Source organism: Artibeus jamaicensis, unplaced genomic scaffold (assembly GCF_021234435.1).
Source record: "Artibeus jamaicensis isolate MK-2021 breed Jamaican fruit bat unplaced genomic scaffold, CSHL_Jam_final scaffold_612, whole genome shotgun sequence".
Lineage (NCBI taxonomy): Eukaryota > Metazoa > Chordata > Mammalia > Chiroptera > Phyllostomidae > Artibeus > Artibeus jamaicensis.
The window spans coordinates 7,358,148-7,384,959 of record NW_026522049.1 but is presented as its reverse complement, the minus strand read 5'-3'; the positions used below and the strand labels follow the sequence as shown (position 1 = coordinate 7,384,959).

At 40.6% G+C, this 26,812-nt stretch overlaps 1 protein-coding gene across 5 annotated transcripts in view; it reads right to left on the bottom strand.

Annotated features, from left to right (window-relative positions):
• The window catches only part of MCTP2 (multiple C2 and transmembrane domain containing 2), a 137,584-nt gene that overhangs the window by 11,959 nt on the left and 98,813 nt on the right, over positions 1–26,812 (bottom strand). For all 5 annotated transcript variants that reach the window (XM_053658865.1, XM_053658867.1, XM_037145086.2 and 2 more), the window contains 3 exons: positions 13,605–13,727; positions 10,948–10,989; positions 805–914 (listed from right to left, as the gene is read on the bottom strand). In XM_053658865.1, the coding sequence (XP_053514840.1) occupies positions 805–914; positions 10,948–10,989; positions 13,605–13,727 (275 nt within the window). The remainder of the gene's footprint in view (positions 1–804; positions 915–10,947; positions 10,990–13,604; positions 13,728–26,812) is intronic.

Below are 26,812 nucleotides of genomic sequence, written 5' to 3'. Positions count from 1 at the left end.
TTAATAATGTATAACAAACAAACAAGCAAAATAAACCAACAAACACAAGTCATAGCAGAGTCTTTCTCAATTGGGACTCCTTTATAGAAGTTAGCCCCATGCTCTAAGATAGGGAAGGGCAATCACTTTCGAATAAAGTTTTATTGGAACACATATTAAACCCATTCATTTACATATCAACTGTGACTGCTTTTACGCAGAAACAACAGAGTTGAGTAGTTGTGACAGAGACCATGTAGCCCACAAAGCCAGAAATATCAATACTTATTCTCTGACCCTTTATAGAGAACGTCTGTTGACCTCTGTCCTGAGGCACTCACGTACACAATAAATTAACTTCACATCTTTGCATCCATGATGCTACTAGTGAGGTACCATTACTTGAAGAATTGAGAAAACATTTCACTCAAGGCATGACTGGTCTGTGGGTCAGATATTTTCTTAAAAGGCTCCTTTAAAGCATATGTGCTTTCCCTTTTATTTGTGAATAGGGCCATCTATTTTTTAAAATCTAGTTCATCACCTGACCCAGGATATTTTTGAGAGTGAGAGGGAGCACTATGAGTAATTATGCTGGGACCACTGGTGTAGAGCAGACCATATGGTCGCCCCTGTCTAAAGGACTTGCCCAACTGTGAGACGGACAAACCCAGGCAGCAAACCCACCAAATTGAACAGGGTGTGCCTGACACCATCGCTTTTGGTTTAGGTCTTTGTATTTTATGATCTTGCCCCTCCCACCCCCACTCATCCTTCTGAATGGAAGCGCTAATTCAAACACCACAATGCAAATGTAGAACTTACTTTTTAATTCTTTCTCCAAAAGAAGCTATTTCCTCCAAGATGTTTTGAACTGTGGAAACAATATCCTGTACCATATAGATTCTTTCGATTAAGCCCTTTTTCTCGCATTCCTAAGAAACATAAAAGGAAGATTTAACTCAGTTACTGTATTGTTGTTGTCCCGCTCCAGAAATTAGTTTACTGTGGTGTAAGAGCATGGTTATTATCAACAGAGCAACTCTAAGAGGTGTCACAGTTTTCACAACATACATATCTAGTGACTCCCCCCGAGTCCCTGCCTCCTCACTCAGAGGCAACCACTCTTAGTGTGGGAGCATCCCATGGAAGCCCCATACAACCAAGAGCTTCCTTTCCCCGTGGGGGCAGATGTTTCTGCCAGAGGACTTTGCAGTTCCTTCTGTTTGGCTGCCCCTGATTTCATCTTTGTCTTCGCAAGGTTATCTGCCAGCTGACTTTCCCCTGGCCCTTCCCTCACAGTACTTCTGAAATGTTTCCAGCAGGTAACAACAGGGCGTGTTGGCTATTCAGAAGCTGCAGTTTCCTAATACTGTGGCTTCTTAGCCAAATGCCACTGTATTTTTAATCATGTTTTAAATCTACTGCCGGCCTGATGACCATTGCAGTCACCCTCTGGCAACCACCTCAGAAACAGAGTAAGGACACAGGCTGCAAAGTCGCCAGATACTACACTACTGAGGACCGCATCCTACCCAGCAGATTTCCATGGAGGATGCCCAACAAATGATTATTTTTTCTTTCATGGAATTGGAAGCAAATATAAGGCTATCTTCCTCGGTCTACAATTCTTCATGTGAAGTGGAATTCGGCTTTCTAAGAATATTATCTTTACTTATGGAAAAACTTAAACGTGCCTTACCCTGTTAAGTAGTGAATGCTTTTGTAAGTAATTTAGAAATTACTCAAATGGAGAAAAGTATACTTCGTCCAGAGTGGAAATTTTACACAGTTTCTAATATTTGATATGATATTCTAGCTTATAAAATCCACTGCTTCCAGGATTCACCGAGTACCTGCTCAATTCTTGCCAAGCTGGGACATTATACTTGCTACATCTAATATATCACACCTAAACCCTCCGATAACTCTAACAAAACTTTTTTTTTCCTATCTAAAATTTTACTTGGGTTAAAATTGTACTCAGTTACTGAGCAAAAGTGTCTAAATTTAAAAGACCATTTCTCTAATATCCTTCTACGCTCCAAAAGAAAAAAAAATTCATTCTCATCTTGCATTCTCAATTCCCTCAAACTGGACTCATGGATGGAGAGAAAAAGAACCCACCACCCTATGTAGGAATTGTGGGAATACAGGAGAAATGTCAAAAGCACAAAGAGTCCTCCCCGCCTCTGCCCTTGTTTGTGAAGCTACTTGGCTGAAATAGACCCAAGAGTGATGAAGGTCAAAGTGGACCACTGGTACCCGCCTTTTCAATGAAGTGTACTCAGATGGTTTGAGTAACTTCCTTCCACCTGGTCTGTCATCCTTTATCCAACCATTCAGCACAGAAGGAAAAGTCAGCCTCACTGTTTCCTCTTGCAACATCAAACTGCCGAGATGTTTTTACTCTTCCACCCTAACTGTAAAGTCCTTATTTCCCTCACTCTCTTGTTAACTCCAGTTCTTTGAGCAGTTTGCATTACAGATCAGACTGGCTACCCGAGAGGCCCGGTTGGTGCACAGCAATCCACCAACCTCTATGAACGGGCACAACGGTGAAAACCCATCTCTGTTGGCCACATTAGCGTTCCTGTTTATAAAGGGGGATTGAAAGCATTGGAGAATTCAACCCAAAGGGCAAAAGTGGCTTCCTCTTCACAGCAGCAGCAGAGTTGAGGTCAAAACAATTTTTTGGACAATGCCTCAAATTTCCATGTGGCTCCATTACATAAAAATTTCCTATTTCAGTTTACAGATTTTTTCCCCCTGAGAAAACACCCAAATGCTGATGTTGTGGTTGTAAAGAAAGCATGGGTTAGGACACCAGTATAATAAATGATTCCCATGATATCTATCCTTTTCCTTTTTCAAGAATTCGGTGATGGGAGGAAATACACACACAAACACACACACACACCGTGAGAGGCCCCAACTCCACAGGCTAAATACCAGGCAATGGAATCAGAGACTCCTAGGTTCAGCCGAGTTCTCCTTGCTCTGGGGTCACCGCAATTCCTTACCCTCTCTGAGTCGAGATTTTGTTATCTAGAGAAGGGAGATCATAAGGAGTCTTTGGAGAATTAAGTATCATGTCATCTGTAAAGCACTTGGTATAACTCTAGGGGCTTCACACACGTAAGTTCCTTCCTGTCAAAAATGCCAAGCGACAAAAGGATGACTAACCAATGTTTGGTCCAGTCAAAACAATACCGGGGTTGATTGAAGTTTCCAAAGCAAGGAGCATGCAGGACAAGTCTACGCATGTTGCCCTGTGTTATGTGAGATTATCTTACAGTTCTATCTGCAACATGCTGGCTTTATTCACACGTTTCAGATTGAACCGGGGAAAGTGGTGGTAACATAGTTTAGCAAACACAATATTACATCTGCTGCAGCTACTGAATTTCCTAGGAGGAGTAACAGTGATTCACTCGGAAAGACAGAACTGTTATCATACGGGCTTAAGTTGTTCCTTAACACGAGAGGCTTCCAATTATTCAAGGGAAATGAGTGATAAAAAGAGTGATAACCACGAATGGGATTAAACAAGCAACATAATTGTGGCTAACAACATATTTTTAGATGTCGAGAAAAAAATGAATTTTACTTAGTAGAAATTTGAAGCCACAGTTTAGGGTCCACTTTAAGCCACTTACTTATAAACCAAGCTGGTACCACCAGATGACAGAAGAGAAGAAAGCATGAAATTTTCAAATCCAGAATTCAAATTTCATAACGTTCCTCTGTTTTGTATACTCTTTAAAGAAAGGGTGGCGCTCATTTTAGGAAGAAGAAAACGACTCCAACTCTATGATCTAAATAGGTATATTATATAAAGGCAAGATCACTATTTTTTTCATTGTCCATTAGTTTCTAAAATATCAGAAAGAAAAAAAATGAGTCCTCTCACTAAGTTTTGTAAGCAGTTGAATTAAGGACAAATAATGTACATACGTTGTAACAGAACTGTTCTTTCTTTAGAAATAAAAACGAAATCAAAAAGCCAATATTTCCTTCTTCAGGGCCCTGTGGCATTCTCCCTGTCCCCAAGGAATATGGGATGTGGTCCAAGAAACTAGTTTTGTGCCTCTGGGGGAGAGTTAATACCATCACAATGAATTCACGACTAAGAATTAATTATATGATCAGTACGAGACTTTAAATCTTTTCTACCTGTTCTAAGAAAAATGCTCCTTTCTCTTTAACACCCTAACCAAAACCAGAAACACAGTTCAGAAAATTAACCATACATGCTGAAAAAATGAGTCATTTTTGTCAGAGGATGCACAGGGTTCCCAAAAGGCACTGATGCAACGTTTCCACCTCCAGACCTTCCCAGTAATTCCAGCCATCCAGAGCAACGATGAAAGAATATAACTTCAGACTGCAACTGGGAGGCTGTTTAGTGTTTCATCCCACTGAATATTAAAAAGCCTGCCATTTGAAAACTGGAAAAAAATCAGAAATAGACTGAGTGGCATTTAGCGTGAAAAAAAAATGCTCTCAACATCTGTCATAACAAAGAACAAGAAACAATATTTCTGACATATAAGTTTAAAAATCATTCTCTGGGAATCCTGGCTTATTGTACTGGGAACTATTTTTAGGGCTTCTTCCCATGAGAAGGGCTGTATGTGCAGGGGGACAGGGGGACACAAAGATACACATACACGGTGAAGTCCAAGGCCATTACCACGAGGGAGAGAAAACCAGGACTCCTTCAGGAGAGTACTTCCTTGTCCAGTAGTACTTTTGCCTTGGGAAACGAACAGAAAACAGACCGTTTGGATTTTGAATCACTATAATTTCTAAGTGGTTTTAAACTGCTCTACCTATCTGTTCATGACATACAGCGCTTCCACTCTGACAGGTATTTACCAACACGTGTTTTGGGCTTCCACATTTCATGAAAAGTTTCTGTGAGCCCAGTGACAGATGCCATGCCTGCGACCACGAGGCCGGCAGAGCTGATGGTGGTTTTCTCTAACAGCAACCATTGTCGGTAAGCAGGCAGTGAGCTGGAGTTGCTGACGGAGCCCTTTACTTTTCTCTGAGGTGAGGGAGTGAGGAGGGTGGAAGGAAAAATATTTATGGAACCAAACAATGCAACAAGTAATTCTTATTACCCTGAGACTGGGCTCAAACATGGACTTCTGTGGCATTTCTGATTCAGCCACCCACTTCATCTCCGCTGCCCAACACAATGTGCAAACCTTGATAAAAATAGCAATCACACTATACTCCGATTACTTTTGGAGCACTTTGTTTATAGTCGCAATCTTTGCACCTACAGAGGCTCCCATACAGAGAAAAGACTCCATAAATGTATAATAATGCAGACAATTGAACCAATAAATTAATGATATGCTTCCTCCATAACAATGTGGCATGGTCAAAAAAATAAACGTGATTTATGTCGGAAAAGCTGGATTTCAGTCTTGCTACCTAACCATCCCATCCAGCTCATTCCTCTTCATTTGGGTTTGTTCATTTGTAGATGGGGAAAATAAAAGCCATGTAATGGTTTATTTTTAGTACTGAATGAGCTGAAACACATAAAAAACAGCCTGGAAATTGTAAGCACGCTAGAAATATTAATATTTTGAAACCTAATTATATTTAACTAAGTCTTACTCCAAATGATCATTTTAAATTATTACTTTTGGGTCATTTATTACTTACAGTAAGTTATTACTTGTCCCTTGAGTGAGGACAAAGTGGTGTACCCTACCTTTCTATTAATTATATTGTAAATCACCTATCAGTTATCTTCTAAACTCACTGGATAATTGGGACTTAGCGCAAACCACTCTGAAACAAGGGTTTCATTAGGAAAAATAAGAGGAAGAACTACTATCCTCAGAAAAACAGTGAAACTGAGCTACAATGTCCAATGCATTCTACATTAGCATGATGTCGAAATTTCAGGCAATGGGAAGTTAAGTATCTGGATGCCTTATACTCTATAAAATCAGAGCCTATGACTGTATTCTGTTAGTATACATTAGCTAGTAGAAGGATAGATAATTCATCTAATGTACACGCTGGTACATTCATATTTCACCATATTTGGGAGTGACAGAAGTATAATCCTTACAGTAGAAATCTCGAAGCACAAGTACTAGGATTGGTGAGCCTGATAGTAAGTAGGATGATGAATGCTTTAAAAGGTCAGATTAGTAACATTTCTAGACTCCTTCTAGAGGTAATGAAGCCAAAGCATTTTTAAGAATGGAGATTTTGCCCTGGCCGGCGTAGCTCAGTGGATTGAGCACAGGCTGCAAACCAAAAGGTCACCAGTTCGATTCCCAGTCAGGGCACATGCCTGGGTTGCAGACCAGGTCCCCAAGTATGGGTGCGGGAGAGGCAGCTGAGGCAACCGCACATTGATATTTCTCTCCTTCTCTTCCCCTCTCTCTAAAAATGAAGAAATAAAATCTTTTTAAAAAATTTATTAAAAAAAAGAATGGAGATTTCATGTTTAACAGGAAAACTTGAGCTGGTCAGCCTGTCAGAGAAAAGACTACGGGAAGTAAGGAAGCCAATCGCTTCTCATTCAAATGTGCATAAACCAATCATTAAGATTTGGCTGGAATCCATTTTAATATTAAAGTCTTGACACTAAGATGGTATGGTAGAAATGTTAGCAATTAAATTACTTCATCACTAAAATTCATATTAAATCAAATTAAAAGCAGTTAAATCAGAAGGGCCATTTACTTTATTCCCCTGAAAATTACCCATAAGCAGGTCCTCCACAATATGCCCTGGGCACAGTTTGCAGAGGTTCTAAAACGTGTGTGAATGTATTCAATCGTTGCTAATCTTTCAAAGACATTCTTTGACTTTTTACTTGCTTAAAAATACCATCCCTTACCATCCTAACATACCAGCATTCGGTCAATAGTTTAAAAAAAATCACTAATCAAACTAACTTCCTCTGTTTGGGGTATTCCTAAATCACAAAGGAATCCTAAGTAAAACTGCTCTCACTATTGGACTGTGAGGAGACTTCCTCCAAGAATGAGGGTCTTCCTTGGCCGAGATACTACAGATCATCTTCTCTCTCTGGAAACAAGAAAACACAAGACGTGAGGCCTGATGGGCCTACCAAACTCACCCAAAGGACTATGCAGGTTAACCTGTGGCAGGAATCCCTTCTGAATTCATATGTCACATGTTCCTTTCTCTAAAAGGCTTTGCCTGGGTCGTGAGGGGTGGACGAATCAGTGTGGAGGATGAAAATTATTTTAAACGCTGAGACCGATGGTTTAAAAAGTACTTAAATTTTAACAATGACATCCTAACTTATGAAAAGAAGATACAGTGTAATATTTATTTTCATCTTTTCATTATAAAATGTTCCACCATTGATCAACAAAGTGTATTGGATGTTCCTTATTTTCTTAAAGGAAAACATATCTATCTGGTTTTTACCCATAATTAATATAAAAGGGTAATTTTCTCCCCCTAAACACCGTAAGGCATTGTAAAATTTTTGATCATCCCCCCCCAAAAAACAGATTACTCAAGTCCCATTCTGACAGCTGAGCTAAAAACAAAACAAAACAAAAAACGCACAATGTCAAGCATCGTGGTGTAGTGTCTTTATGAGAGCAATAAACAGTACTTTTTAAAATTATTATTACATGCCCTTATGATTTCTCCTTCCTGATGTTAATAGTAAATGCTGAACTACTCTATGTAAGTAATTATTGGGCTAGAAAAAGAAACTGGAATGCAAGTATTTATACCTTCCACAATGAAAACAAGATATTAGTGCTTTGCATGACCTTTCCTAAGTATGGAATACAGCATTTTACACAATAGTTTCTTGGTTCATGCTTCAATTACTGACCTTTACCGTGTAGAAAATTAATGCAATTTTCATTGTAATCCATCCGTACAAATAAGGTCCACAAGGAAGAATTCCACATATGGAATCTAATACACATAGGAAATGTCAGCTGATTGCTGTTGGTTGAACTTCATCATTATCTGTGTTCTGGGGTCCCTAGCAAACTCTACGTGTAACAAACGAGTCTTGTGTGGCCTATCAGGTATAAGAAGTGAAAAAAATCTTTTCCTCTCTTCAAAGTTTAGTTTGTACATTTAGTTCCCTAAAAACCAGAGAATTAGTTACCAGCAAGTTCTCTGTTGTGACTGAAAGCCCAGTAAAGAAAGGAAGGTGAGATGGGGAAGTCTAATTTGGTTTCCAATACAGGTTGCTACCATGAACTCTGAACAAGAGAAGGGAGCAAGAGGCTACTGTGATGTCATTTTACAACAATCCCTGCTTCAGACAATAAAAGGATGACAGACCCCAGACAGTGTCCTGGTCTGTGCCTCGGAGACAGGCAGAATATGGGAGAGCATCCACCTCCCGCGAAAGGGGTACCGGGGGGCCCGGCGCCCTTTCATCTCCGCAGTTGTCTGGGATGGTATGTGGCGGGAAGGGGCGCTGGCAATTAAGAAGTGTCACTTTCAAGATGGATAGTTTGGAGAGAAAGGAGTTCCCTGTCTTCTTCTGGCTTGGAAGGAAACGACTGTGTGTTTATAATTTGTAAACAGTTCCTGTCTTGCTGGGTGTGTTACACTTCCCAGAAGCACGGTCTGTCATGTCTAACATGCAACAGAAGCCAGAAGGGCCATGTGGGTAAGCCCCGCAATGCCATGCTGGTCTATGACCAGCACATCTCAGTATGCAGGCTGCTGTGCATGGAAAATTCTGATATATGTGAATGACGAGTGCTCCGGAGGTCTTCATGTTGAAAATCCCCTTAATTACAAATCTTTTCAGAAGCGAGAGTGAAAAGATATGGAGGAGGACTGTGCAGTTTGCCAGAATCCCCTAACAATGGAGGGGCTCTATTACACATAAATAGAAGTCCACTTTTCATTTTAGACTCATTCCTCTTAGAGGGTGTCCAATCTTTTGGCGTCTCTGGGCCGCACTAGAAGAAGAAGAGCTGTCTTGGGCCCCACATTAAATACACAAACACTAATGAAAACTGATAAGCAAAAAAAAGGTTTTAAGTAAATGTATGATTTTGTGTGAGGCCGAATTCATAGCCATCCTGGGCAGCATGCGGCCCACAGGCTGTGGGTTGGACACTCCTGCTGGAAGATTTCTCAGAAGTATATCGAGGAAGCAAAACAGACATGGCCACACGGTGGCTATTAAGGGCTTTGTGAAAATACTACAAAGTGCCTCAAGAACAAAATTGCCCTGGAGGAAGTAGGGAGAGTCCTAGGACCAAGCCCCTCGGTGTGGGATGGGCCAGGCTTGGATGAATGTAACAGCTCCAAGGCTCACCCAATTTGGTGCTATGGTTCCAACTTATTCATCCCTGCCTCCAAGGACTTGAAGGCTCTGAGACAACTCAGTAGAAGGTTAGACCTTGACAACCACCGATCTAGAGACCAGGACTTGAATCTGTTCACTGCCAGTGTATTGGCACCACCTTTTCATTCCTTGCCTTTCTGCTGAAGGCTCTGCTGTATCAGATGTGCCAAAGTCACAAGGTCACCCTGATCTCTAAAGGGCAGTTTATTATTGCATCCATGGGTGGCTCATTTCAAAAGGGTTGGCCAAACAGAAAGAAATCTTCCTCACTGCCAAGGCTTTGTTAATAAAATTTAGAATTTTTCCTAGTGTGGGTCTAAAATAACCTCATTAAGACAGCGTTGCCTCTAGTGAAACAGCCCATCATGCCCTTTAGCTTGGCTATACCTACTTCTAATGTTCAAGGAGTCACATCACTCAGAAACCACGCACACCGATTCATCAAAAAGAAAGTTGCAACTGGGTGACCTTTGTTCTGTAAAAGGGCAGTTCACTAAAAAAAAATTACTACTTTATTATTTTGCCATGAATGATCATTTTAACACAACAGCTAAGACTTACCTCGTAATCCCCACAATTTGCTACAAATGGGCAAAACCATCTGGCTCTCTTGATTCATTTTAAGGCTCTTTGTGTTGTAGAGCTGGTGCTTTCTAAATTCATTTCTATTTCCTGAGCATTTTATATTCGACACTAACTCTTAAGATTCCCCCTTTGCCCCTTTTCTCCCAGCCAAGCGGCCCCCATACTGCCACCAGGTGCCCCTTGTACCCGCAGGTTCTGGGGGCCTGGGAGTCCATTAAGCTGATGGCGTCACATTTGGCATGTCCCTTTTTTCATTTTATTGCAGAAGGTTTGTCTGAAAGCATAATGACAACAAAAGCAGCAGATTTGAGAGAGTCCCCCAAGAGAAGGAAAAGGACAGATGTACACAGACACAGAGCTGCAAACATTGCCAGCAACAGCTGGGGAAGTGACAGGCTCGGACGTGGGTGACCACCCCGCCGCGTGCAGACAGGAACCTAAAGGAGGAGCGGTCTCACTGGATTTCCTCGCGACTTCCCAGGCTATCTTCCGTCCACCTGTCACACACCAAGGAGACGGCGAACCTTCGCTCGCAGCCAATGACAGGCCTCCTCCTACAGGTATGCTTTTTATGCTATTTCAGTGACTCCTTATATTTTGCCCCTTTTCATCTTCATTTTTTTAAAAATGAATGAAACAAAATAAATAAAAGTATATCTCAAAAAGGGATCCCTTTGTTAATGACAAAAATATTAACATACTGGTCACTCTACAGTACAAAAAAAAAAGCATTTTGACTCAACCTGGAAGTTACCGTGTTTGAGGGATTATAAGACGCACCCCCTCCCGCCTCTGCCCCAAATTCGGGAGGAATAAAGGTTGTTAACGCTGCTGTTGAGTTCTGTTTACATTTACATTGGTGAAATATTATGTTATTTATGTTATTAAATATTTTACCACATTTTTTGCTTCAAAATTTGTTTTCCTAGTTTCCTCCTCTAAAACCTAGGTGCATCTTATGGTCCAAAGAATACAGTATCTGCCAAAAACATTAATGCCCTGGCCTTTTGTGTTTCTTTCTTTGGCACACTCACCTTGTCATCTTCATCCTCCTCATCATCTATGTCTGTGCTATCCTGAAAGGAAGACCCACAACTTGTTAATAAAATATCACCTGAAGTTCCCAAATGCAAACTAAACTCATTCACATTTAATAATTTTTCTACATAATTTAAGCACTAGTATTTTTAAAGTACAATATTTCAAAAACACTCTTTAAAATGACACTTTTAAAGTTCAAGGCCACTGTGGCCAAAGTAGAAACAATATACATCATCTTTACAAAACTTGACTATTACTAAAGCTATTAAGCCAGTGCCCTTTGGAGGCATCCAGCTCTAAAAATGCATTGCCGAGCTGTACTTTCTGTAAACAGTTTTGTTCTTATTCTGACAAATGAACCAACTGCTGCGTTAAGCCTGAGAACACCATACCCCGATTGTGCTAGGCTCATTGTTATAATGATTTCTCTTTTCCTTTGGGGCCATTACTGAAACATTAGACAGTAGAAAAATCCATTAGTCTGAATATAATCAATCTCAAGAATAAGTCACAGGTTTCTGTATGGCATTGTTGTTTTCCTTGGGCTCAGGCTGTGGGGGAAAGCAGGTGAGGGAAGAAAACTAGGGTCTGATATGGACCGAAGGGTACCTGGCTTTGGTTCAGGGGTCACAGCACCAGCTGTGACGCAAATAGGTCGGTTCAGATTTTTTTTAAAGTCTTGTATATCAACTAAGTAAATTTCAATCATATCACGGCAGTATTTAAAAGCTAACACCTGTTGGTTCATATTCAAATGTGTTCGGTAGCTTGCAAAGAATGCTGGGTATTAAAAAACCCGAGCCCATTTCAGCTTGAACATTTACCTTCCTACTTAACCTTGCAAAGGTCAGACGTGCTATTTTGATGTCACTGTTCCCATGAAAAAATATTTGTCCATGTTATGCTCTTAAGAGGGAGTAACTCCAAAGTATCCAGAGAGTACTCTGCTATACTCCATTAAAACCATTGACCAGTCACCCTCCCCATGAACTTGAACTAGCACATGGTATGACACTCACTGATGCTGGAGAGTTAACCTAGTCACTATTGGAGCAAGCAGCATTCATGACAAATGGATAAAAACAAATATAATGAAAAGATTTAATGGGAGAAAAAAATTGTAATTGGGACTTCAAAGTCTTTGGCTTGACATGGTCTTGAGCTTGACACACTGTTCCAGCACTTTTTGCTGTGTGACTTTGGGCAAATCACTTTGGCACTCTGGGCCTTAGTTTCATAAAGCCTAAAATGAAAATAGTAATTCTTGCCTCCATCATGGCTGTGTTATCAAGATTGATTAGGTCATGAGTTTGAAAATGTTTTACAAATTAAAAAGTTCTTATATACACATGCATATACATTGGACTCATGTACCCAGGTATATGTTTATATACATTATGTATAAAAATACACATATACATGCTATAAATATACATATCATATACACAGCTAGAAAAAATCTGAAAGTTGTAAAATGTTAGTTGATGGCATTTTTATTATAAATATTTCTCAGTAAAAATGTCCCTTATCAGTACCTCTGTGAAACTTAGTTCTTAAAAGAACCTTTAAAGTTATTTACTTATCAGATGATCCTAACACCTTTAGGCCCTTTATTATTGATGCATATCCATGACTGCTCCATTAGACAATCCAAAATCAAACAGAACAGAATTTGAATTTGCTTGAGGTTTTACTCCCTGCCAAAACACTCATTACCCTACTTCCCCTATATCCCAAAGGATACCAGAAGTATTCCTATCCATAATTTAAGATGATTTTTTAAAATAATGAGGACATTATAAGGGAAAATATGTGAAGACAATCACCTTTTGAGTCTAGAAAAACCCAGTGTGAAGCTGATCTGTGACCAAGTCTCAAAATCTTAGATTTCTATTTAAAAAACTGGAGTCTTGGATCTGGAATGCCAAGGGTGTACCATAAAGCATGCCTGTGAATGAGTTCCTGCTCTCTGGGGGCAGGAAAAGGTCTCCGAGCTGGGATAAGAGGTCTGGGGGAGAAGACATAGAGAAGAAGGAAAGTAAGGGGCAGCTGGGGTGTCTTTGACCCGAGGCCTTTTGCTGAACCTTCTTTCAACACCATGGGAAGTGTGAGGATCACAAGAAAAACCTGGGCTCTCAACAATAGCGGGGTGCATCCCCACCCCCGCTCAGGTATGCCTGGGAGTTGGCAAGCCTCCAAGAATCCCCTGAGCCTTTAGGCCAGAGGTGAATACTGCAGGGGAGACTGGGTGGAGAGACCTCGGGCAGCCTCCCAGAGGCTCTGGGTCCCCGGAAGAGGCTCAGAGAGCCACCAAAGGCTGTTTCTCTAGTGGTTGAGACTATTCTTCACTGTAACCTTCCCAAGCATCAGGTGCACACAGGGACACATGCTACTGGCAGGGAAGGATGACCAAGAACCAGAGGGCTCTCCCCATCCTGAGGAATTGGGTCAAGACTCAACAACACAAGGTGCTAGAGAAGGAAGACCGCAGGTACCACCTAATATAAGATCTCTACTTTCATACGGACGAGTGTGTGGGTGGCTCCTTGAGTCTCAAACCAGGTAAACTTGGGCCATGATTTGGTGGTGGTGTACTATTGGTAACATTATTTTTTTCTAATTTCTAAAAATTACTGGAATCTTTGCTCACCTGACAGTCCTGCATGCTGCCAACCTTGCCTTTCATGGGTCTGATGAAATTATAGACAAACAGCAGCAGCAAGGCCATGGGGATCATGTACAGTTCAAAGTTCCAGACGGTGACCAAAAACACCTGATGGGGAGACAAGACAGAACCACTGCTTGAGAAGATGGTATGGGAACAATCTTAAATTCCTACTCATGGACTTCGGGAAATTAAACCCAAGACTCTCCCTCTGCAGCCTCTTTCAGAAACAGTTACAAACAGGTGAACACACCCATGCACGAATGTGCAATGATTCACCCAGCTTTGGAACTGGTAGAATGAAGATGAAATGGATTGGCCACTCACCCTCTGGCACAGAGATGCAGGAGCCCATACCTGGAAACCTCATTACTCTTATCAGCCCTCTTTACTTTCTTGCTCCTAGATTTATGGTACCAAAAAGGAGGTAAAAGCAACATGCAAAAATCCAGGGTCTCAAAGAGGCAGGCCACAGACCGAATTTTGCCACCAGTAAGATTTACTTCAAATGAAAAAAAAAAAAAAAAGATAACTTTTTAAATAGGCTGCCAATATTTAAAAATCCAAATATTTCAGATAAAAAAATTTAAGGCTTCCAAGGTCTCTTTAAAAATCTTTAAATTTTCCGATTTTGAGGCCCAGTGGGCCCAAGAAAATCATGGGCTAGAATGGTCTACATTAGAGAACACATGCATTTCACCTGCCCAGTTTCTATCAGCCTCTGGATCTGTGACCCCTGCCATAAATAAATGGGACAAGCAAGAGCTTGGGTTTGAACCCAAGTATCTATTGCCCCAGTGGTCACAGGAGACACGAATGCAAATGAAACAGGGCCCCACTTCCAAGGAACACACTACTTGGTGGGACAAACAAAAAAAAAGAACACACGGTCATTATTTGACAAGGCAGGCATGATGTCTTGGGCAAATTATTTCAAGGCTTAAGCCTCACTTTCTTGTCCAAATCACAAGTAGTCCAGAAGATGAAGGAAGAGATATCAATCCATAATAAGTACTAAAAAAGGTCATTCTTATAATTTACCAACTTAGAAGAGGCAAATTATTGCATCTTAAATATTAAAACTTCCTTTCCAAAAGCAGCATTGTTTTACCAATTACTAAAAACTATTTCTACCATTAAAAAATTGTAGCTATTACATACTTATTGTTTATTTTTGGTTTATATTATAAATTAATAATTTATCTCAGTATATTTTTCAAGTGGGTAATTGCTGGCCTATGAAAGCAAATAATTTGTATACATTATTTTTTTTGGTATCTTGACTGAATTTTCTTATTGTTTCAAAAACTTTTCATTTCATTCTTTTGGGATTTCTGAGTCACATAATCTACATAATCTGCTTTTGTTTCCTCTTTTCTAATATCTGCAACTTGCTTTTTTATTCTTAATTTTATTTCTAACAAAGTAATGTTAAATACAACTGTTGAGAAGAATATTGTCTAATTCCTGAATGTAATTAATATGTCCTAGTGCCCATTTTGAATATACGCATCCTTTCTTACTAGTAAAAAAGCATAATAAGACACCAAGTTCAATGACATGGCTATTTCCCCAAATACCTTGAGATCTAAATAACTCTCAAAAGCCTAATTAAATAAACAAACAAACAAAAACCCTCTGTCGAGTCCTATCACTTGATATATTGTTTCCTCAACTAATCTGAGAATAAAATACAATTTCTTTTATCACACATATTAGCCTGTGAAACACCACTAATTTTATATCCATCTCAGAATGTGAGCACACCTCCCAACCCCCCACCCCCGGCCAAGGGTGATACACCCAACTGCCCACAGGGGTCAAGCAGATCAAAGGTAAAGAAGCACAGGAAGTGAGGAGTCCGAGTCATCATCCTGCTTCTTCAAGCAGATGACTGTCCAAGTGCAATGGATAGTAATATAAGCATGAAGAAAACCTCTTGGAAGAGCAACTTGGTTTGGTCTTTACTTCCCCAGTTTTTTCTGTAGAAAAGCAATCAGGCTGTTCTCTCGTTCAATGAGGTGGCATTTGCTCAGTTATCACTTTGATTGGCCTGATGCTGGAGAGTGGCAGAGCTTAGGTTAGACTGACAGTTTAGTAGGAGAAAGGAAGTATAACCCATATGTGATGGCGGTAAAATTTTAAAAGGCTTCCCATACTTGGAGAGAGTAAAACATTCCACAGGGCTGGATCCTAAAGGGTTAGGGCTGGAGATGAGGGTGGGGAACTGCGCAGGGGTTGGTTACGAGAAAAAACTGTGTATGTCTCCGTGGCCAATCAAAGACGTAATTGTAACCTAACTGGGACGTCATTATGGATTTTCTAAACGGAGAAACAATAGGGTCAGATATTTGGCTAGATAATTCTGGTTGCTAAGTGTCCCTTCATTATGGGTGTGGGGTAAGGCAATGAGAAACTAAGACACAGTTTAGGAAGAAGCTGCAACAGCCCAGAAGAAAGAGCAAGACCACTTTTGTCTGGGAGGCTGAGGGCCATTGTACAGGAAAGAGAGCTCTGCTGGTCCTTTAAACGTGTTGGATTTTGATTAGCTCTGGGGAGCTGTGTGTGGAAATGCCATGGGTTTTTATGTTACATTGCCAAGGGGAATTGAGTTTACAGGTGGAGTTAAGGTTGCTAAGAGTCGGATCGTCCTGGGTTATCGGGTTAAATCCAATGTGATCACAAGAGTCCTTAGAAGTGAAAGACAGAGGCAGAAAAACAAAGTCAGGAAAAGCTGCGAGGGCAGCAGCAAGGTCAGAGTGAGAAGGCAACAGTGTGCCCTCGCTGGATGGCAGGATGGAGGAAAGGGCCAGGAGCCAAGGAATGTGGGCAGCCTCTGACAGCTGGCAACGGAAAGGAAACAGATTCTGCAGAACTGCCAGAATGAATAGCCCTCCGACACCTGCATCTCAGTCCAGTGAGACCTGTGGTGGAGCCCTGACCTCTGGAACTGTGAGATAATAAATTGGTGTGGTCTTAAGCCACTTACTTGTGTGGTAGTTTGTTACAGTAGAAATAGAAAACTAATAAAAGAGTATAATGTAAAATGGGTGAACTCACGTAGGAAAATTATGAAGGGTCCAGACTCCAGCGAGAAGGTAAGGGGATATTCAGGCACCAATCGTGAAAGAGAGGCCTTGGCAAACCTCAACTCAGATCAAGCCCAGAACTGAAATCCCTGTTCCCGCCTTAACCCACACTTTCCCCTCCTTCCTCCAGTGGAAAAAAAAAAAAAACATATTTAGACCTGCTTCCCCTGAGTGATGTTCTAGTTGCCAAGATATATAGTTTTCAAACTGTCTGTTTTCTTGAGATCTGGGTGCATAGAAACATAACACTTCAGGTGTTTTTTTGGCATGGTCTTGGATCATTCTACATGACACAGAATGACCTGGTTTGTTCACGGAGGTGGGGGGGTGGGTCAAACTGGGTGCTTTCTCTTATTTCTTAGAGATAAAACTCCACCCACAAATTCTAGTTCTGTGTGGGAATGACCCAACTGGTAACTAACTTATACCCAGTGCTTTTGCAGAAAGACACCTGGTTTATGTGGTTTTCACTTTTACTGTGCTCTGTGACTGTTTAAATAAACAAGGTATGTTAATTTTCAAACTGCCACTTTCACAGTAACACTCTAGTGAACATTTCCATGAAGAATGTAGCTGACCGTATTCTGATTTTAGAAAAAGTCTACACAGAAGTCCACATAATCCTAATATTAAACATAGAGTCTTTTAGACCACAGTCTTCTAGACACATAGTTTTTGTTGACTTTTGAGTGTCCTATAGGATTTTTTATTTAAAAAAACGGAAAAAAATGCTTCTAACCTGTATTTATATATAAGGTTCTTACCAAGTACGTAATCTTTATTCTCTTTTTCATATGAAACATGTATGAAAATCCCATGGTTTGCATCATGCAACTGGCCACATCTACTTTACACTTTTGATGACTTTATGTAAGTAGAAAAAAACAAATGCTCATCTACAGCCCAATAAAAATCCCCATACCACTCATGAAGGTGGAACAGCCAGCTTAAAAAATAGAAAAGCTCTGAACTCAGTGAAAGAAAGAAGGCATCTAATATGCTGGAACTACTGGCTTTTCCCCATAAAATGATCATAATTTCAGGTCCAGAATCAGACAATAAATTTCTCATTATGTGTTTTTGCAAAAGCTGGTAATTGTGCAGTGGAAAGTCTGATTTGGGTAAATACATCTTTCAAAGCCATCAGCAAATTCTCTGCTCTGATTAGAGGAAGTGAGAAAGGAATCCTCACACACTTATTTATTCCCCATAAAGCTGGGTATCTTGAAGAGGTCAAGAAAAAAATTGCATTAAATGTACCGATAAGTGTCTGACTCATTTCCGAAGCATAATTGTCGGCACTGTGGGCACCCTCCGTGTGAGAAGTCCGACGGGGCTCTAATTGTACTCTAAGTGGACAAAGCGTTCTCTCCGAGCGTTCTCTGACTTTGGCCACATGAGAGCATCAGCCTGCAATTGCGACTAAAAGCTTCAACTTAACACTTAGGACTTACTCCTTCGTGCTGGTAGAAAGATTGGATCAGAATGAATACAGCAAAAGTGCTCTGGGTAATAAAGCAAGTGTATCTAATTAGCATTAGTGCAGTAACAGAATAAAGCAGTTCACTGTATTAAGTTACTCCACTTACAGCTTTATTTCTGGCACTAAAAGACGCGGGGTGGCAATAAGTTCACATTAAGCCTGCAATAGCTCTGTGCATATTCAATGTGCTTGAAACCGACCAAGGTGCTTCAATTCGGGAACCCTCCAGTGGTGATTACTGAGCAATGCTATTTATAACAAAGTACGGTTCTTTCAGGAATCAGATTAAGAATGGCTCAGATGGTCTCCCATTACTCAGATGGACTACCTATTTGCACAATCGAAAAACTGTGTTTGTATCAGAGCCGAGTATACTCACCACTAAAAGTAATGATGCTGCCCATGTCCTTTCCCTAAAATCAATTAGGGGTCCTGAACTTTTGGTAACCAAGCCGAGTCCCCAAAAGCATCCATCCCTACGGTGCTGGGATGACACAATAAACCAGGAAGAAATCCAAAATACGGTCTTTAACCATATATGTGTGTGTGCATACACACACATACCAACACACACTCACGCTCCTTAAACCATCATTAGATCACCCAAATAAAAGTTAAAATTTCAACCCAGCAACGACGCACTCAATGTTTGGCCTGTTATGTTCAAAATCTGTTGCATTATGTAAATAAATGTGCTCAAAACCACCTCCACCACCAAGTCAAATTCCTGAAACAACAATGTTTACATCTAATTTCAAACACAAAAATGGTAAATCTGATGACACAAAGAGAATAGAGTCTTCCTCAGCTTTTTTTTTTTTTTAAGGATCTGATCCATTTAAGCACAGAATGAAAATATTTGAAAAGGCCCTTTAAAAGCCACGAGGCAGATGTTCAGGTAAGAGCGCGGCCAGGAAATTGTTTATTTTAATAAAGCTAGTATATGCACAGCCTCAAATTAGGAGTGGCACCAAGGCTGGGACATGTCTAAACTATCACCACCTGTTAGCCCTGAAAAATCAATTAAAGTCACACTTTCCTAGCAAGTCCCTTTCTATCCAACAAAACTGAGCTTCGTCCTGAGACTTCGGTCGCTCCGAAGAAATGAACTTGAAACCTAAATCCAAGGTCTCTCATTCCAGCCCTGCTCGTATTCATATAAACTAACCATGGTAAAACTAGCCTTTGGGGCTGCGTTAGAAATGGGAAGAAGAGGGAGACCAAAGGGGAAAGAAAAAGAGAAAGAGAGAAAATTCCTCATCCTATCACTCGCATACTGAGAATCATACCGCCTTTTGGTGAATTCCAATAATTTCTTGAAAGACTATTTTTTTTCTTTTCTTTGCTTTTTTATCTCCTTCAAAATAGAATTGTGGGCTACATTTTTCTGTGCAAGAGAAGAGATCCAACTTTGCAAGTTGAAAGCAAGGGCAGGGAAGCCATCCCAAGTGTTTTAGTAATTAAACGAATATGCATAATGAACCATATGCCCAAAGGGCCTGTTCTTCATGTGGGCCAGATTTTTGTTTGAATTTTTAATTTTTATATACAGATGAAACATTCAGTCTAATCGACCCAGCAGTGTGACGGAACATGCGATCAGAAAAAGTACAAGGGACGGTCCGTGCAGGAGCAGGAAAAGAAGACACTAGAGAAATTCTCTTCTGAAGACGCTGATTCCAATGTGTTTTCCCCCCTCCAGCAATTGTTCCCGTCATCTGCTCAGAGTCTGTAGAAAACACACAGAACGAATACGTTGACAGCTCCGTACAGTATGAGTAAAATACAGTGCCATCGGATGAAAAGTGTGAAAATCCCTTGGGACAAACAAAGCTTTCTTGAAAAAAAAAAAAAAAAAAGCCCTCCACACCCATCATTGAGGCTACCATCTTGAATTACAGGAAATCCTCCCAAGAAAGCTACATAAATATTATAGTGCAGGGTGTAGGCCACATGTATTAGCAATCTGAACCGATCTAAGAGGAATGCATACCTCTGAAGGATGCAACAGTGCCTAGTGGGCAGAAAAGTCACAGGGTGAAATGCAAGCTTGCCCTCCCCACTCCTACAGCAATAGAGACTGTGAATTTAAGGGGCTCGAAGTACTCTCAAATGTATAGGTCCCCGATATTTCCTAAACTGCCATGGTGAAAGAATAGGTAAACCTTCCCTGAAGCTTTTCAGTGTCATGTAGAATACTTGACTTATAATCGAAGCAACATTAGAGATAGAGTCTGATAAAATTACTATGTCCTCTCTGGACACACAGGATCCAATCAGCATTCTCTAAATGCAAAGAAGAGAGCTTCCCAAAATGGGTTCACACAACATTTGAAATGTACCAGGATGGCCAGGCCCTACATGTGGGTCGGTCTAATTCAGGATAAACATTTCACAATGGGGCGACTGAGTGTGTGTGTGTGAGTGTGCATTGGTGGGGGAGGCAGCTCGGAGGAAATGCTTCAAGTTCTCTCTTCCCAATGTCTTGAACCAAATAACCTAACTGCAACCTGCCCCATTGGGCCTTATGGTGTTCAGGGTAGATGGTGAAAACAGACCTGATCAAGAGTCCACGTGAAGCCTTGGATTCTTTATAGCCACCGCCCCCACCTCCGCTTTGAACACAGATATGCTGTCCTCTTCACAATATAAACACCAGAATGGAATGCAAAGCATTTAAAGAGCAAGTAATAATGGAGCTGTAAATAACATCTCTCATTGCTTTCACTCTCCGTTCGGAGTTTACGCCTTTGATACCGGGCCCGGCGACTTGATCTAGTGGTCTCAGTGGAAAGACAGATAAACTTCAACGGCGGGGCAGACGGCAAAAATTGACAAGGAGTGTCACCTCTCCTGACTGTTTAAATCCTTTAAGGAAGTGTCGGAGCAATTAGAGAGGGAGTGTAATCTTTGCAGAGTGCATTAACACTCTCCGACCTCCCAGACAATAGATCAGACCTCAGACACATAATGCTTCCCTAAGGCTTTTTAGCCAGTGTATTTGATCTCTTAGTCACTCATGTGCTACTCTAGGTATCATCCGAGTAGAAGGCATTATTCATGAGCCCTGCCGTCCACTCACTCTGAGGCTGGACCGCAATCCAAAGCAGGAAAAATCACCATCATCTTCAGCAGTATTTCTTGTATCTTTAAGGGGGGGTGGGGGGAGTCCAGACTTTTGGAACACAGACTTTGCACAGTTCTCTTAGTAGTTTTTTCCAGCAACCCAGTCCATTCTGTCAAAGTAAATTAGTGACATGGATATGCGTAGGTCATTTGATGAGCAAAGGGTATGAGGTGGGGACATCTTCAAGACACTGGATGCTTTTTGTCTCCAAAGTGAACTTCATAATAGAGTCATTGAGGAAAACACTGTGTGTGATAAGCAATGCTTGACTATGCAAAAGAAAGCAAAGGGGGGAAATCAAATAAACTCCATGCACTGCACACTTTTAAATCTTCATTTATCCTGCAAGTCATGTGGCAGGACGCTCTGGTCAGGCAATAACCTATTTCCTGATGAACATATCCTGTTCCAACTGTTAATCTCACAGTGCAGGCTTGGCTTTTACCATTTATTATAAACATTTTCAAGAACTGCTTACCACAATATATTTTTTAATGGATTAGATTTTGGTCAGCTGCTAACAGAGCAGAGAACTGAATATTCTTTATATGAAGGCAACTAAATAGGTTTGTCAAGGGTCTGACTTGCTTTCTACTCTTCCCCCTCATGAGTAATTGGCATAGCAATTGAAACAGAATATGAAAAGGCTAGTAGGTTTCTTTTCTTTCTTTTTTTTTCTTTCCCCCTTCTTCTGTTATAAGAAATTCTGTATCCAACAGTGTGGTATACAAGAGCTTATTGGTTTTGAACTTCGCCATGAGACTTAGTGAAATGTTCAGGAGAGAGACAAGACTGAAATAATTGGCTCCAGACCATCTCAGTTGTCTGTTGATGACACTCAATATCTAAAGCCTAAAGCATTTAAACCAAAATAATTACATTTTCTTAGAATCAAAGCAGTTCCCCTTGCAAATGTGTGCAGAAAAGGGTTTTAAAATGAGACTACAAGAGTTGAAAATTAGCTTTATGTTTAAGCAAATCACTTTGACGTTAGCATTTTCAGACCCAAACTTGTAAAAAATATGCAAGTAAAAATATATATTCACAAAAAGCAATTTAAGAACTTTTGAACCTTAACTAGCAGGAAAGAAAGATCTACTGAATACTTTAACTTTGCTTTGACAATATCTAATGTCCACCATAAAATGACAACGATAATTGAATAGAATGTTATCATATCCACTACGCGTTTTCTAATGTTTTCAAAGAAATTGCTTATGCTGTGTTTTAATCTCTGGGTAACATAGCTTTCAAGAAATCTGTGATCCCGCTCAGATTAAAAAATAATCTTCAACAATTAGCCATAGAAAGAAATGTCTTCTGGAAGCAACTGGATTTGATACTCTGATCTGAAGGTGTCTCTGTGGACATACACACACAGCACTATGCCTAAGCCATTTAAACTCAATAGCAAAGGATTTTATAAACCTCACAAAGGGCACAAGCATCAAATGTTGGTGACAGGCAAAGTAACAATAAAAAAGCTGGCCTAAAAAGGCAATTTGCCATGAGAAACCGGTACCAACTTGGCAATACGCTGGTTGTGTCCCTTGGGTGTAAAGATGAACACACCACAGAATATCTGAGAAAATTATGATGAAAACAGAGATTACACAGCATGAAAATTTTACTTTTTTACTAATGCTGTGATGTCTGCATGTAGATGACTGTATCAAATTAAAAACAAATCACTGAACTTGAAATCCCCAAGAAGCAGTCCACAGACAGTCACCTTTGGGATTTTCATCATTCATGAGTTTCTATCGCCACCTGCAGGACTGTGTTTAAGTGAACTTGAGCAATGGTCAGGCTACCTGCCATAGTCTATTTTTTATTTTCTTTTCCCTTTCCCTTTCTTCCTTTCTTCCCCCTTGTGCGTGTGTGAGAGAGAATGCTAAATTTCCAGAAACATCAATGATTCTCTTTTGAAAACATGTAAATCAGTAAACGTTTAAAAATCACCCCTGAAATGCAAAATTAAACTCACTGAAAGAAGTGTAGCTGACTGAGGCCACAGGCAGCTCATTTTTTAACATCACATTGTCCATTTTGCAAAGCATAATTCTGAGGAGGGCATCTGCCCTCAGAAATTCCCTCAGGAAAAATGTTTTCCCAGGAAAGCAGCTTTGACTACGGAGTAGTTCACACACAAAAAAAGTTATAATTGCATGTACCTGGCTTATACTACAGCAGAAAAATGTGCTATCAGCAAATCTATACTTAGGAGGTCCATTTCTCTTTAAACAAGGAGCAAATGTAAGATACTATTTCACTACAAGTGTCACAAAAGAAGATCATCATCTTCTTCTTCACCATCATTATCAGCATCACCACGAAGTCTGATGAGAAGCCTCATCTACGGGAACAGATGGGTTAGGCACCTGACCGAACAATACTGACTGTATTCCTCCGTGGCATAGTACCCCTCCAGAATAGCAATTCTACAGACTTATAAAATATTTTCCAAATGTAAGACTTAAGGGAAAACAATTTTTTATTTTCATAACAAAATCCATGGATACTGTGTAGATGCAGCTTGGACTCATGAACTAAAACCATAATTTCAAAGTTTGTGGCCACAGAAGTCACACCCTGCAGATGCCGTGCAGGGGCTGAGAACCCTCCGCCCTAACAAGACGTGAGGCCCTGGGAAAACTCACATTACCAGGCCTGCAGTTTCTCCCCTTATGGATGAACATGAAAGACCCTGGAACTTGACATTCTTATAGCTCCATGCATTTCCAGACTTAAATGAAGAGCCACAGGGGTCTGGTTTTAACATCCATTGAGCAAAGATGTGTATTTCTCTCTCTCTTTTTTTTTTTTTTTGGTTTTTTGGTTTTTGTTTTTTCTTCATAAAATGAAGCCTCTCTGGCAATGAGTTAAAACAAAAAAATGTTAAAAGCTTGGGCAGAAATAGAAAAGTCATTTTAAAAGGCATATGTATATATGTGTGTATGTGTGAATGATTGGGGATTGAGGAAAATTCCAGTGAGATTAAGTCAGTAAACACTGTTGAGAAACATGCTTTAGATGGTGATGTATTGAGTCAGATTTTGATTTGTCTCTGTATCCTTTTTTTTTTTTTGTAAAAGCGAAAGCTAGAAAATATCAGGCTAATGAAATATTTCCCCTCAAAACTGGCTCTATTACTTAAAAAGCCAATGCCACAACTGCAGGATAGGAGGAGAGATAGCAAAACACACCTTCCTAAATCATAAATCAGGTGGCAAAGCACAACCCGGCCTAGTGAAGCCTAACTAGACCACAAAGACAGTTTCCCTCCATAAACATCAGGTCTGGCCGCTGGAATGATTACCAGGCTCTCTCGTAACAGTCACCTGCGGTGGGTCTAATTACAGGCTGCCCCGGCAAGCACGCCTGCATTGCCCAGCAATAAAAGGGCCATCACTCGCCAAGCCCAGCCAGACAAGGAAGGCACACGCCACCTGATGGGGAGCCCCGAAAGATCAGGCAGATAGGCTAATAAAATGACAGCTTAGGAAATGACAAAGCTCAGACTGCAAAAAAAAAAAAAAGCAGGATTGAATTAGCCACAAATATAAGTGCTGGGCATGGTTCTTCAACAGGTCAAAAGTGAAGCAGGAAATTGGCTGTAACTTTTCACACACACCAGCACTCGACACCTCAATATCTCTCTCTCTGTGTCCCTCTCTCTCTCTCTCCTCCCTCTCTTTCTCCCCCTTTCCCCACCTCTGTTGCCCTTCTTCCATTCCTCCATCTCTTCTTTTTTCCTAAATATTCTTGTCAATTTTTTTCATCACACAAAAATGCTGGCACATCCAGATATCACACATAGAAACAGGTCAAAAGGAAGGGGAAAAAACACTCAGCTCTTTAAAAATCCAAAATTAAATCTCCCCAGATTCAAGACCTGTTGATCAGGGTTAGAGATTTTCCAGGTTCCTTCCTCTTCCCCCACGTCTCTAATTGAGGACTGCCTTTTGGCCATTTTGCTAGCTAGCGCCATCCAGTGGGTGGGCAGGAGCAAGAAAAAGCTAGGAAAATGCACCTCGGACACAATTATGGTGAAGCTGTTAGGTTGTCTATGGATTTTGCCCCCTGGTGGGGTCCATAGGCTGTTATGGTCAGAGGAGGAGTTGGAATAAAAAGAAAGCAGTAGCAGATGGTTTACACTAGTTTCAGCACTCTTCCAAGATGCATTGATTAGATGCCTGCTGTGTACCCCACACTATCTTAGGCAGTAAGGACCTACACAAAGATGAGAGACTGGGCCTTGGTATTTCTGCAGCTCAGTGTCCTACAGCAATCCTTCAATAGTATGGCTATGTTGTACTAAAGAATGTTTTAGCATATGACATTAACCTGCAGTTTTAGGTCATTCCAATAATCCCTTTGATTTACATTTTTTTTAGTTACAGTTGATGTACAGCATTCTATTAGTTTCAGGTGTACAACATACTGATAAGATATGTGTATACCTTACAAAGTGACCCTCCGATAAGTCCAGGACCCACCTGACACCACGCCCAGCGATTACAACATCACTGACTGTCTCCCCTCTGGTGTCCTCTACATCCCTGTGGCAGCTTTTCATAACTGGCCTATTTTTCATGTGAGGACCTTAACGCATTAGGTCAAACATAGAAAGTACTACCACAGCCTTAAATATAGACTCACCTGCTTCTGGATTTGGTGCTTCCATGCACATTAATTAGACCCAGAAATAGTTGGTTCTTGAACATTAGTTCCATGGCGTGTAATACAACGGTTTGCATTTCTACCCTCTTCTTGAACAGGTGGTTGGCAAGGCCTCGTATCAGATCATAGAAGTCCCACCTGCATTTGTAGCTCACTTCACATTTTTACAGTTATATCTATTCAGTTACATATACTTCACTTTAAAATATTATTATGCTTATTATCTAATTTGATCTCCAGAAGGAAAATTTAATTTTTCCTATGGTATGATCTAATAATTAACAGGTTAGCTCCTCAGTATCATATATAAGGAGAGGACAGTGGAGGAAAGAAAGCAGGGGGCAGCAAAGGAGGTGAGAAGGGGTGTTGGGGAGAGGGGGAAAGAGGGAGTAAGACCGATGACTGCTTAGTAGGAAAATTCACCTTTGTATCTCAGTATCTCACAGTGTATGGGACACTGGACACACAATGGCTGTGGAAAGGGAGGGAGGGAGGAAGAAGGTGAACTTGAAGATGATCTAGTGTTGGCTGGCTCAAGAAGTGACATGCTCTCCAGACTGTTTATGATTTAAGATCTCAAAATCAGGATCAAGTTCAAGTCAATAGTAGGGTTTCCCTGGACAGTAGAACCGGACTGAATTCACTGGAATCTGCAAAAGACCATGGCTCCTAACCCAGAACATGCACAGAACGTAGAAAGTGTGCCTGTAAGTACATCGCAACAGGAACCTCGGGGGAGGCACAAGAGTGACAGAGGGCTCCCACACGGGGCCCGGACCTAATACAAAAGGGCAAGTTAACTGTTCACTTA